At 32.6% G+C, this 13,319-nt stretch overlaps 1 protein-coding gene across 2 annotated transcripts; it reads right to left on the bottom strand.

Moving 5' to 3' along the window:
• Positions 1-4,971: 4,971 nt before the first annotated feature.
• LOC143921204 (KRAB-A domain-containing protein 2-like) lies at positions 4,972-11,772 on the bottom strand. Of its 2 annotated transcripts, none has more exons than XM_077444400.1 (3): positions 9,066-9,210; positions 8,545-8,928; positions 4,972-6,866 (listed from the first exon to the last, which is right to left on the bottom strand). In XM_077444400.1, the coding sequence occupies exons 1-3, from the start codon at positions 9,162-9,164 to the stop codon at positions 5,517-5,519; spliced, it is 1,833 nt and encodes a 610-aa protein (XP_077300526.1). In that variant the 5' UTR covers positions 9,165-9,210; the 3' UTR covers positions 4,972-5,516. The 2 variants fall into 2 exon arrangements, with proteins under 2 accessions (XP_077300526.1, XP_077300527.1); XM_077444401.1 differs by lacking the exon at positions 9,066-9,210 and adding an exon at positions 11,359-11,772 and having other exon boundaries at positions 5,104-6,866.
• Positions 11,773-13,319: the final 1,547 nt, after the last annotated feature.

Raw genomic sequence — 13,319 nt, 5'->3', positions numbered from 1 at the left:
GGTGTGCCATCTCGCGGCGATTTTCTGAAACAAAAAATTCAACATTTTCAACATTTAAATTGTAACTTTAATGCAGGGGTGTCTAATAAAGCGAAAAAATTACCAAGTAAAAATTGCAACGTTATATGGTGCGTGACTAATCGGTTTTAATTACGTTTTATAGGTAGGTCAACTGATAACGACCTTTAATTTTGAATGTATACAGAAAGGCGACGAAAACGATAAAGAAAACATTAGTTTTGAAACTTTGTGTAATAAAAAGTAGGCACATTAATCTAATAACGTAGTTAGTATAAAAAATTTCCTCGACCCAATTAAAAGGTTGTTTGCAAATGATTGACCAATGTTGAATTATAAATTAAACGCCAATTCAAACAAAATTAATACACAATTTGGCTTAATAGACATTGCGTTTTTCGCCAGGAAAGTCTATAAAAGTTCTAATCGCAAAGACGTAGCTTTAAATTTAAGCGTTAACGATGTTTAAACACTAACATGAAATTTGTTGCATTTTGTGTTTAAACATCATTGAATTAATTAGTAATTTAGTACAATTTAAGCATTTTCTTTATGGACTTACATATAGATGATTAAATTGTTTTAATCGCATTTTAACGATTGTCTTGATATGTCGAGTGGCCATTTTGTTGCAAACGTGAAAAAGTGAATAAATAAAATTCATTTGTTTTCAATACGATATAAATTATACAATTTCAAACTAACGTCTTTTCAAATATAAAAATATCAATGTTTAGAAAAGAAAGTTTAAAAAAGTATGGTCGTTCTTACCTGAGTGTTCAATATTGTTAATAATCATAACATATTATAGACAATTGCCTAAAGCCAAAAAATTACTGAATATTCCAACCCAATTTGATACTACAGAAGAATTGATGTTAACAAATGAAGAGAAATAGGTAAACTGAATTTACATATTCGTAGTTACACGCGTAAACTAATCAAACCAAAGTTTAAATTTTCGTAACAAAAATATACAGATGAACATTGTGTAACTATAGAAAGAAATCGTTTAATATTTTGACAAACCGAAATGTTAAATATACCGAAACGTTGAATAAACCATTTCTTGTACAAACTCATTAATTTATTTATTTGATGTATTTATTATTATAATAAATACATAAAAAATAGATAAATAATAATAATAAGTTAGCGACCAATGTAACTTGACAAGTTGCTCCAATGCGTCACACCAGTCTTACAAAAAAAAGGAAACAACAACAGAAATAAAATTAGCAATCATTCATGTCATTCAAATAGACTCGTGTTGAATCTCATGAAACTGACCAGTCATCAATATGACAATCAACCAGGTCCAATTTCTCACCTATCACATTAAGGAACCGGAAAGCCTTTACAAGAGACGAGTTTCCGAAATCAGATGTTCTCGTAACAATTAGTTGGAAAAGTCGACGCTGACACAAAGCACGACCACATTTAAGCCCAAAATTTAAGCTCCGATAAAATCGAAGGGTTGTCAATAATTCGGTTTAATACTTCAAAGAAGTACGTGAAAATGGCAATAATCCCTTCTAAAGATAGTGAGTCAAAGTCTAAGATAGATACCTTGTAAAAAAGATGTGGGAAATAAAAAAATAATATGTATTTGAAAAAATTTAAAATTCAAATTTAATTTCACTTCACTTCATGTTCAAATTCGATTTGCTTCAAAGTACAAGTTTTGAAAGTCAATAATTAATGAATGGAGGATTACAATGTATTTAAAAATCTAGTTTCATATCTAATATATGTATAATTTCGAAAGAGACTTTGTAACTATTTAATTACGTAAGGTTTGGTCTGGGAGCATTGAAAACAAATCAAAGTTTCTATGATGACAATATCAATATCGTTTTTTTTTTCATATAAATTTAATTTAAAAAAATGAATGTTTACTATTAGATTGTTTTGGAATGTTTAAGCTGTTTATATTACAAATACCGAGCGAAGCCGGATAAAACCACTAGTTTACAATATTTAAACCGTAAATTATTTGACGAATCATACTTTTATGTATGCCCAATATCAATAAGCACGTGTCAATAATGACGTCTATCAAAACTTATCCACGATCACGAAATAAACACACTTTCTATGAGAGTATATCTATGAAAACTATTATATTAAATATTATAATTGTTGAAATAATAAATAAAATGCATTATTCGTTTTACAAACTTTGTTTGATTTGGGCAAAAATTCCAATTTTAGTATATAAATAATCTTTATAAAAGCCTTGTAAAAAGAGACACATATTAAAGGTAGGTATATAATTGTTACATTTTAAAAATAATAGCATCCGATGTAAATATAAAAACTACATATGTAACAATGTTCAATAAAAATTTAAACTGAGCGGAAATATTTACAATTTCACAATGTTGTGAAATATATAAATTCTCGTAAACATAAATAAGATTAGATTTATAAAATATAAATACTCGTTCGCGTTTTGGGGCTGTGTGCAAACAAGTGGATGTGTTCCAATGGTCAATCACCTGCTCACCCCCTAACGACGAGGGTGAACGCTCGAGACAATCCTCGAGAAAATTAATACCGAATTTTAATATTTCGCAATAATCAAGCGGGTGACGAATATGAATTTCGGTTGATATAATAATTTTATTTACGTACCTATTGTGAGCAGATTTGGCGGGGTGGGTTTGTTTTGGTGCCGCCGAAGCGCCACTTCCGCTTCCGTCACGACAGCCACGACAGCATCCGTCGTCCTCGTTTCCCGTGTCCTCGTCGACGTCGACAGACGTGACGAAAAACCAGCTTATTGTGGAAAATCCGGCGAATTTTCGCGGAAAAACAGCGTCGCGACGCTCGCCAATGGCGCCCGCTGAGAGGTTATGCGCGTCCAGTTAGTGAAAGTACTTCCTCCTGCATTTCCCCGATGCAGGGGTGCCGATAAGACGGTCGGCGTGCACACATATGCAACATGCATCGCAATCGGCACTATTTATAAATAAAATAAATTTAAATTAAAAATAGAGTTGCATTTAAAATATTGTCGGATTTTAATCCGAAATATTATTACACGCGCAAGTTGGCAAATATCGATTTCTGTTTGTTCAAATTGAAATTTCCTATAATAATAATGCGTATTTAATTTTTAAATGAATTAATTAAAAATATAATATATAAATGAATAAGCTTTATCGATGCGTTCGCATCCCTGTCAGTTATCTGTTAAGGGCACATGCGCAAATGCGAAGTCACTATTGTTGTCTCTTTCGCACTAATACTTTTTTGCTGAAGGTGCTTTTCTTCCATCTCTATCGCACTTTAGTACTTATGGAACGCATATTTTTACCGTTTCTAAAACATTTTCATTAGCCGAGATTTAAATACATACATATACAATGTACTTAAATGTATATAAAAATTAATGTCTGTGTGTGTCTCGAATAGGCTGCTAAACCACTGAACCGATTATGATGAAACTTTCAGGATTTGTTGTGTGCATGTCCGGGAAGATTACTGTAAAAAAAAAACGGGAATGAGTGTCATTGCAACGCAATAATTTCAAATGTGTTCGCTACCTGCGTTTTTCCGACATATGGGAACGGGAGCGAGAACGGGAACGGGAACGAGAACGGGAACGGGAACACATGCCGGGGTTCAGATAGTAATTAAATAAATAGATAAGACATGTTTCACAAGAGATATTTTTCTTTTACTTAAACAATTACCAAAAAACTTTTTACTAGTTCACTAATACTTCTTTAGCTCAGTGGTGAAAGAATTGTAAATAGGTTTTGGAGCTCTTTTTCCTATTACGCTGTACATATTTACATTATAATAATATAATACTATGATTACTAACAAAATTGATTTAAAATTGTGAAATAGAAAATGATCAGTAGATCAGTAGCTATTAAAATAGATATAAGATGTATTGTGAACATAATTTAGTAATAATAAAAAGCATTTAAAAATCAAAAACTCAGTAGGGAACTAACTATAAGTAAATTTTTGAGGAAAATTCTTCGTCTATTTAGGAATACCCAAACAAAAGTATTGCCAAATACCCAAAAAAAATGTATATATAGCTTATATGAGACATGGTTTATGAAGGTTCATTCTTCAAATGTGTGGCGGTAATGGATGTGCAAATTGGTACTTTTGATAAAATGTAAAATCAACAACTTATGTGCAAATGCATAAATATAAAGGGCACGTCCCTCACATTGACAATCGTAGGGGTTGAGTGTTGGAAAGGGGGTGGTGACTCACGTTTTGTTTTACCCTCGCGTTTCGAGGAGGGAGCCAATGTCCTCATATCGTTCTGATTAGTGATAGGGCATGTTTGGTCCTTAAAAATTCAGAACCAACCCTATTTGTATATATGTATATAATACAATACTTATTAGGTTTTGAAACTATCTAAGAAAGTAGATGGTGGATAAACTTTTTTTTTCTTAAATATTAAAATAATCAATATTTTTTATGTTAAAAAAAATATATACCATATAAAATATGTATATCATCATCAATATTTACAACTGTTCATGGTAGACTACTGTATGAAGGCCTCTCCAACACTCTTCCATTTGTTTTTCACGCAACTCTCATCCATCTCACCCCACACATTTTCTGATTTCGCCTACCTGTCTTCCTTTCACCCTTTCACATTCTCTCGGGTATCATTCAAGCACTTCTTTTTTTCCATCTTTCGTCTATCTACGTGACCCGCTCATTGGCATTTCAATCGCTTCACCCTGTCCACTATGTACATATGTATATCCACTAGAATCGATCTACGCATACATGATATATCAATATTAAAGGAAAATTAAAAAAAATTTCATTGGTCGGAAAATGTATTGAATCTTTTGAATGTTTACTTCCATTTATAACATACATACATATGTATGTACATAATTTAATATACTATAAATAAATGCATTAAAAATATATTAAAAATTGATAAACAATGTCTTAATTATATTACATTATTTATTCAATACATGTTAACATGGTATTTATTAAATACATATTAACAAAAAAATAAAATTTCAAATTAATAAAACAACAATTTTGAGATCACAACATAATTAATAAAATATTTGTATATAATATAAATTTTATTTATTACTTCCAAAATCAGAAATCCTAGTAAATTTGCATTCTCCCATTTTATGCTATAAATTCACTGGTTTAAATTCCAAAATGTATTATAATTTCTACATTTCACCTCTTATTTTGATATATAAAAGTATCAATCATTTTTTGGGAGCCTAAAACAATATCTTACAAAAAATTCGTTATATATGTACAACTGAATAGATTCCCAAATAAAAATATCATTCGTATAACTGATCTGTAGCCATTTACTCGCTGCAAATTATACTTCACGACAAATGCCAATAATTTGCACGAGCAGGAATTCATTTCGCCATTTCTCCAACAGCCATTTCGACGAATATCTAATGCGCCAAACTGTGTAGGGCACATAAATATGTAGAATCAAACCGAGTCTGTTAACTTTAAACCCCATTATAACTCAAGCAAGACTTCGATAGCTTGCATATTTTCTCTGGTTGAATTTGCCCACGTTTCTCAAGCAACTGTCTCTTGCCTGACAAGGATTCCATACGAGGTGCTGTTGAATTTTCATACTCTAACTCAAAATCCGACATGTCCACATCGCAATGTTCTGAAATATCGCGAAACAATAAATTTGTTTCGGTAATATTCGCCCTATCACTAGCACTATCTTCTGTCGTCTCTACGGGGATTGTAGCAGGTATATCACAAGGTATTGTCAATTCTAATGCAGACTGTCCGTCAGCTGATTCAATAGCAGCTGTCATTTCGATTAGTTTAGTTAATTCTTCTTCTGATTGCATATCAGTAATGGCGTCCGCTGGTAAATTCGAACTTTTCAATCCCAATTTCATTTTTGTTCCAAATAAAGCTTCGTAAGGTGTCTGTTGTATTTCGTCATGATAAGCGTGATTCTTCATCATCTGAATGAATTTGAGACCTTGTGACCATTCTTTGGATTTGTTTGCAACCTGCCACATAGTAAGCATTTTTTTAACATCATGATTCGACCGTTCTGTCGACTTTTGTTTTTGAAACCCTTTTATCTCACCGTGAACGATCTTAATACCGTCCCAAAGATTCCTAAGCTCGGTAATAATGTCATTGACGAACTCTCTACCATTATCACTCTGCAGTATTGAAGGAGCTCCTAATAGTGTAAAAATACTAAGCAAATTTTCAGCCACTTCCGAGGCCCCATTAGTTTTCAGAGGACGCAATATTAAAAACTTCGTAATATGATCTTGATAGCTTAATATATAATTATAGTCATTATCTGGTTGACTGTGAAAGTCGATGATGTCAATTTGACACCGAGAATTCAATTCGTTGACGATAGCCTTTTCGACTACACCTCTCCGCTTGCCTTTCGTTCTCTGTTGACACGTTTTGCACAGACCCAAATATAACATGACCGCTTCAGTTGTGATATTTTTATATTTATCACATAAATATTTGAGGATTCTGTTGCGACCACCGTGACCAGTGCTTAGGTGGATGTCGTTAATGATATCGAACGTTTCGTCGATGGTTACAAAATATTTTATGGTGCCTTTGCCATCGGCGGGAACTGGGAAAAATAATCTATTCTCATTGCCGACTGTTTTAATGTCGTATCGTTGCAAACGGCGATAGTCTAACGGTGTTTTGGAATGTCGTTTTAATTTAGCCGTAGCAACGTCTTTCAGTATTTGTTCATATTGGTCTTTTTTCAGGTAAACGTTATTTTGTTTTTTTGTGGCTACAATTTTATCTAGTGTTTTATTAAATTTTCCTCTCATTATAGCTTTCTGAAACAATATAACAAAAACATTATATATATATATGTAAATATGTCATTAAAATTACATTAAATTATTAGTAAGTATATACATACTTTATTTATTAAAAAATTTCAATATAAATGTTTTTATTAACCGCTTAGCTGCCCAAAGCGCCTTAAGGCGCAAACAGCCGTATCTATTATACGCTCAGCGCGTCGGCTGGGCGTCTAAGCGGTTAAAAGATTTTTAATTTCCCTCGATATATATGTACTAGGGTTTCTGGCCCGGGTCGACCCGGGACAGACATTCCCGGGAATTCACGGAATTTTTGTTGTCCCGTGTCCTGGGAATTTTTATCTCGAATCCCGGGAATTGGATTAAAAAAAATCCTAAAAATATACAACATTTTCACGACTGCACGAAGGGAAATAATAAATCAAATACACAAAGAATCGTAAATATTCTCAAAGGTTTGTTGTTTAGCATGGAAGATTATGAAGCGAGTATATCCTTCTTGTATTGACGATTCCACAATGGAAGAAACTCTTTTAGATTCGGATGAAGATGAAACAATTGTGTTTTTGACGATGAATGAAGAATTAAATAAGGAGTTATCAAAGAAAAGATATACAAAATAATGTAAATAAAAATAACCTCGACTTTAAAAAAGAAAAAATCGTTAGTGAAGTAAGAAGAGGCTAGTAATTAAAATATACATGCTCATAGGAGAAAAAACCGATGATTTAAAAAAATTATTTTCGTCCCTTTTAACAATAAAACCAACTTCGACCGAAACTGAAGTTTTTTCCATTGCTGGAAATTTTTGTACCAAATCTAGAAATAGGCTTTCGGATTCTCATTTAAATATTTTAATATTCTTAAGAAGCTACTTTAAATAAGTTTAATTTTATAATTACACTTTTTCCAGTTAATAGATATATTATGTATCATTTACTTTTTTTATATTTTGTAAATAGATAAATAATTTTTTTATTAATACAAAATATATTAAATTGAAAATAAATGGTTTTTTACATGTGTCCCGGGATTCCCGGAATCCCGTGAACAATCCGGGCTCCGTCCCGTGTCCCGGGAATTGAAAAAGTCCGGGAAATCAGAAACCCTAATATGTACATACATACATAGGATTAATATCGACATAAATAAAAAATAATTATACATATACAAATAAATGATTTTTAATATAGGTTTTTCATTCCAAATTGACCCTTTTTCATTTCAAATTGTAGGAATCCCGATTTGTCCCAATCAAATCGAACCATGTATTCTGACGGTTGATAGATTTCCACACTCAACCAGCGATCTCCCGAAATAACCACTTATACACTTGTATACTAAAATTTATAATAAAACATTATTCAAACATACAGCCGTATTTCAACCATTTGGACACAGACGAACCTGTCTAAAACACATGGTGACTGGGTGTGAAGAACACCTTCACGAAGTGTATAAGTGGTTATTTCGGGAGATCGCTGGTTGAGTGTGGGAATCTATCCTCTGTAGGAATAGATGGTTCGATTTGATCGGGATAAATCGGGATTCCTACAAAATTTACCCTTTTTCATTTCAAATTGACATTGAAAAAGGGTCAATTTCAAATGAAAAACCTGTATACATTTATTATACTAACACTAAATCAAGTCAGAGACTGTTATTACATATATTTTACATATAAATTTACCTCTGGAGAATCTTTGACTACGTCTCTCTTGATTTCCAGAAAATCGCATCGTTTTTTATCCTCCACAGCCAAATTTTTATTTGAAATACTTTTCGATACATCTTGGCGTTGTAGATTTGTGTTGTTTACGTTAGATTGTTCTCCATTTGTGTTACTATGATAACTGAGTCTAGACGAACTATTGTTATTACAACTGTCATTTCTCCAATCTTCGTCCTCTAATATCGTGTCTATTTCTTCTATTTTAATATCTACACCTGTAGTCAATCTTTCTCGTAATATTTTTTCTGTTTTTTCGCAGGTGCTTTTGAATTGGGAAAACATATTCAGTTTGGATTCACACGATGAACATATATTATCTGGCAAACCGTCATCCTTTTCTATCTGTAAAATTGTAATTCTAATGAAAAATTTAAGGGTCAACTTCCAGCATTCAGATAATACTGTATAACTAGGTTAATTATTCAAGTATATACATATGTATATAAGCGAGATATGTTAATATTAGTGATGGGACTGACTCGGAGGTGACAACAGGTCCAAATTCGTAGCACTAATGATTCTGGAGCTCCCCAAATGGAAACTGGAGGTTGAGGACTGAGACATAAACGACATTCCATGATAGCAAACAACAATCAATGACAAGTGACAGCGAATATTGAGCATGGTTGCCAATCGTGGTTGTTTGTTTAACAGCAGCTGCCAACTAGCATTTATTGCAAAAAGAAACTAACTATTCGCATGATTTGTTTTGAGTTGGCAGGCATTATTAATGTTTGATGCTAATAAAACCTATGGCTTATTATTTCTTCCAATACCGTGATTAAAATTCTCAGCTAGGTGTAATATAATTATCTAAAATAAAAATCTAAATCTGGCATACGAAAACTCATCATTGATGATACTATATTATACTATCAGCGCTAAGTTATATATTAGCAAATCTATATTGATGGCTAGAATAACCACTCTTTCCTAATGTTATTGGTTGTGGCTATTTGCAGGTACTATATCTGCGAATTATTGACTATTTGCAGGTACTATATCTGTGACAGGCACAAAGCCTTCTGCGCATGCGCGTGAACTTATAATCCGATTATAATTTCTTACATTTAATGTATGCTAGACTTGTTTAATCAATCGTTCATTACACATGAGGCAAATAAATTTCGCACGTTATTATAATATATTTATATCATTTAGCTAGTTCGCGGCTTGTACTTGTATGTAGGTATTATACGTTGTATATGATAATAATCTTCTAACAATTAATAATATGGGGATGAACGAATGAGACGACTGGCATGTTAATGCACGTGTTTATTATATGACAGCTAAAGGTAGAGTGGTAGTGGCTCTCCGAACCCAGCCGGGTTGGTCCCCACTCGCAGGAAGGCAACCAAACTCGACCATGTCGTATAAGCGAGCCGCCACAATAATATTAACTAATTTGGATTATATTTTTTACTCTGCGTCACTTTACGAGTTCAAACTAAATTTTAAGAGGTTTATGGGGGATGAACGAATGAGACGACTGGCATGTTAATGCACGTGTTTTATTTATGAAAGCTGAAGGCAGAGTGAGGTAGCTAACTTCGAACACAATCGAGTTGGTCCCCACTCGCAGGAAGGTGACCAAACTCGACCATGTCGTATAGCGAGCCGCCACAGGTTTAAAACAAAATTTTAACAGTAAACACGCTGACAGTGACAGTTCACGCGCATGCGCAGAAGACTTTGCGCCTGTCGCAGATATAGTACCTGCAAATAGCCAATAATTCGCAGATATAGTACCTGCAAATAGCCAATAATTCGCAGATATAGTACCTGCAAATAGCCAATAATTTGCAGATATGGTACCTGCAAATAGCCATAACCAATTTTATTTAGTTCCAAATTGTGTTTTGTAGCTATAACCTACATCGCGAGTTATATTATCCTACTGTTTTAGTCTCTATTCATCTACATATGTACACTGCCTGTGAAAGTGCTTTTCATTTTCATTTACCTCCATATATGTAGTTATCATTTCATTTGAATTTGCTACATTGTGGTGCATTAGTGTTACTTATAATTAGGGGTGCCAAATTATTCGACTTTTTCAGATAGTACGAGTCCTGCTTTCTTTCTTTTACTTACTAGTCTTGTATCTATCCAGCCTTACTTAAGTAAGTACTCGTACTACCCAGTTACTAAGAAGTCGAGTTATTTTAGCATCCCTACTTATTATGCTGCAATGGCCCGAATTTTCAAAAATAAATGAATATTTTGGCTTTTTTGTAATAGTGGCTAGAATAATTCAATTGCTTCTACATATTAGAACACATGAATACTTGTATGTATCACCAAAAAAAAAACTTATGGATTTAAAATATATAAAGAAAAAAGTACATTCCAATCAAAAGAGTATATATGAATGTTATAAAAAAGAAAATTACAAGCCTCATTGCTTTATTTCTGAATACAATTATACATTTAACATATATGTACATATAAATTTTTTTATTTTTTATTTTTCTGTTTTTCATAATCAAATGTAGGCCATTGTGGCGCATTAGGTTCTTCCTATAAAGCCACAATGGTCCAAAATACTATAAATAAATAAATATTTGCAAATGAATCAGATTTTTAATGTAATGTTTGTCATACAGGTATGTATAATATCGCTATTCTGTGTGTATGTGTAAGATAACGCTCGCCGTACTATAATATTCGTTTCGATTCAACATACATACGTACGTCACAACTAAAACACTGCCAACAATGTACGAATATAATAACAAAAGAAAAAATTCTATATATACTGTTTGCTACCAAAGTTTCAAGTCTCTGGGTATTTAGCGCCATCTATTGAAAATTTATTTAATTCATTAATTGATTAATTTTTCTATTGGTGTTTTATCTTTATATTCAATAGATTTTCTGTCCCAAATACTTGGTTTGTTTTGCACAAGTTTGATTAGTACCCCCGTATCGTACTTAAGCTTGTGCATTGTGTATTAATTCATCGGAATCTGACAGATTTCTATGAATTGGCTTCAGTGCACAAGTGAGCGATTTATCGGTCCGACGAAGTGTCAGATTGTCGGACGCGTCAAATTGTCAAATATCGGATCAAACGTCCATTTACAATTCACAGATTACAAATAGACGTTTTTAATCTGATCCGATTCCGATATTCCGACATTTGTCGGATCGGCCACGATCGACGACAACACGGAACCGACTAAACAGGGTCGCCAATTACAAGACTGGAGCTTTGTGCACGTTTTAAAATTAGAACTGCGAAACTGAAAATATGTTTTTGATATTTTTGTAGAGGGAAATGTAAAAATCTCAATTATAATATTATTCTGAATTTTTAATCTTGAAACAATTATGTAGCCTTTTTTAAAAATCTGAATACTGCATCGTTTTTATTTTTACAAACCTCCTTTACGTTTTTAAAAATTTCAGTTTTAAATGCATAAAATTAAGAAATGTTTTTTTTCTAATTCTCAATGTATATTTAGTGATGCATTTATTATTCACCTTTCACAACCATATCAAGAAAATCGCTGATGTTTCCTTTCGTCGACTTGGATTTGTCTTGAGATATGCAAGATTATTCTCCAATCCTTTGTCTTCTCGCTTGCTTTTCAATTCGCTTGTGAGAAGTAAGCTAGAGTATAATGCGATTGTGTGGAATCCGCATGAAGCAAATTACTCTCTGATGATTGAGAGAGTGCAAAAAGCATTTCTTCGTTTCCTATATAGGAAAGAATATGGGTATTACCCATATCTCTACCCTACTCATTTTCTTTTGGGCATGCTTGGGTATAATTCCCTTGAACTTCGGAGAAACTTTTCATTAATTCGTTTCGTTCTCCAGCTCTTACGTGGTAATACGTCATGTTCGTTGTTGCTGGAGCAGTTGGGACTTTATATCTCTAATCACTATGTGCGTGGTAGATATCATTATTTGATGGCTGTACCTCCTGCCCGCACAGTCCTTTTTCGAATGGCTCCTATTCCAAGAGCTATTCGACTTCTTAATGAAATCGTTGCTGCCGAGACTGAATGTGATATTTTCCACCTTAGTGAGCGTAAATTGTCGGAAATTACTCTAACCCATTTATCTGGTAGTCTGCGCTCATCATTGTTTTCATGATTGATTGTGATTTATGAGTGAAATTTTGATTAATTCTCTTCAATTTGGGCCTTACAGGGATGTTTTGTATTTGTAGTTGTTTCTTACATATTTATTGGAACTGGCTGTAGGTGCAAGGCATTCCTTATGCTATATTATTTATTTGATATTTTTACTTTATCTGTTATTATTAAATGCTATTTATTATTAAATGCTGTTATTATTAAATGCTATGTTTATGTATGGATGTATTTATGTTTATGTTCAAATGTATTTTTTTATTTTTTTTTTATGTGTAATTGATTAGTATATTATTTTCGTTATGTATTAATTTATGTTTAATTGTTATTTTGTTTTTTTTGTGTTATATTTTTTGACCATTGTGGCGCTTTAGGAATTCCTGTTATGCCACAATGGTCTGTTTAGAATAAAATAAATTATCACTTAACCATTGGAAACATTTTATGCTAAGGTTTCCAACAAGCCTCTTTTCAAAAGAGCATTTTCAGTAGATAACATCTATCTACTATGTTATCTACTGAAAATGCTCTTTTGAAAGGAGGCCTGTTGGAAACACTAGCATAAAGTGACCATTCAAAATGGTTTTGGAATATCATGAGATAAAATCAATCTGGTAGTCGTGAAA

The sequence above is a fragment of the Arctopsyche grandis genome, chromosome 13 (assembly GCF_051622035.1).
Source record: "Arctopsyche grandis isolate Sample6627 chromosome 13, ASM5162203v2, whole genome shotgun sequence".
Taxonomy (NCBI): Eukaryota; Metazoa; Arthropoda; class Insecta; order Trichoptera; family Hydropsychidae; genus Arctopsyche; species Arctopsyche grandis.
This window is presented reverse-complemented; position numbering and strand designations above follow the sequence as displayed.

Bases quoted from the DNA above. Each gene is read 5' to 3' on its own strand.
- LOC143921204 (XM_077444400.1), bottom strand. From the start codon at position 9,164: ATGGAATGTCGTTTATGTCTCAGTCCTCAACCTCCAGTTTCCATTTGG. The intron at 8,929-9,065 runs GTCAGTCCCATC...ACAATTTTACAG, and splicing joins GGACCTGTTGTCACCTCCGA to ATAGAAAAGGATGACGGTTT. The intron at 6,867-8,544 runs GTAAATTTATAT...ATATTGTTTCAG, and splicing joins TAGTCAAAGATTCTCCAGAG to AAAGCTATAATGAGAGGAAA.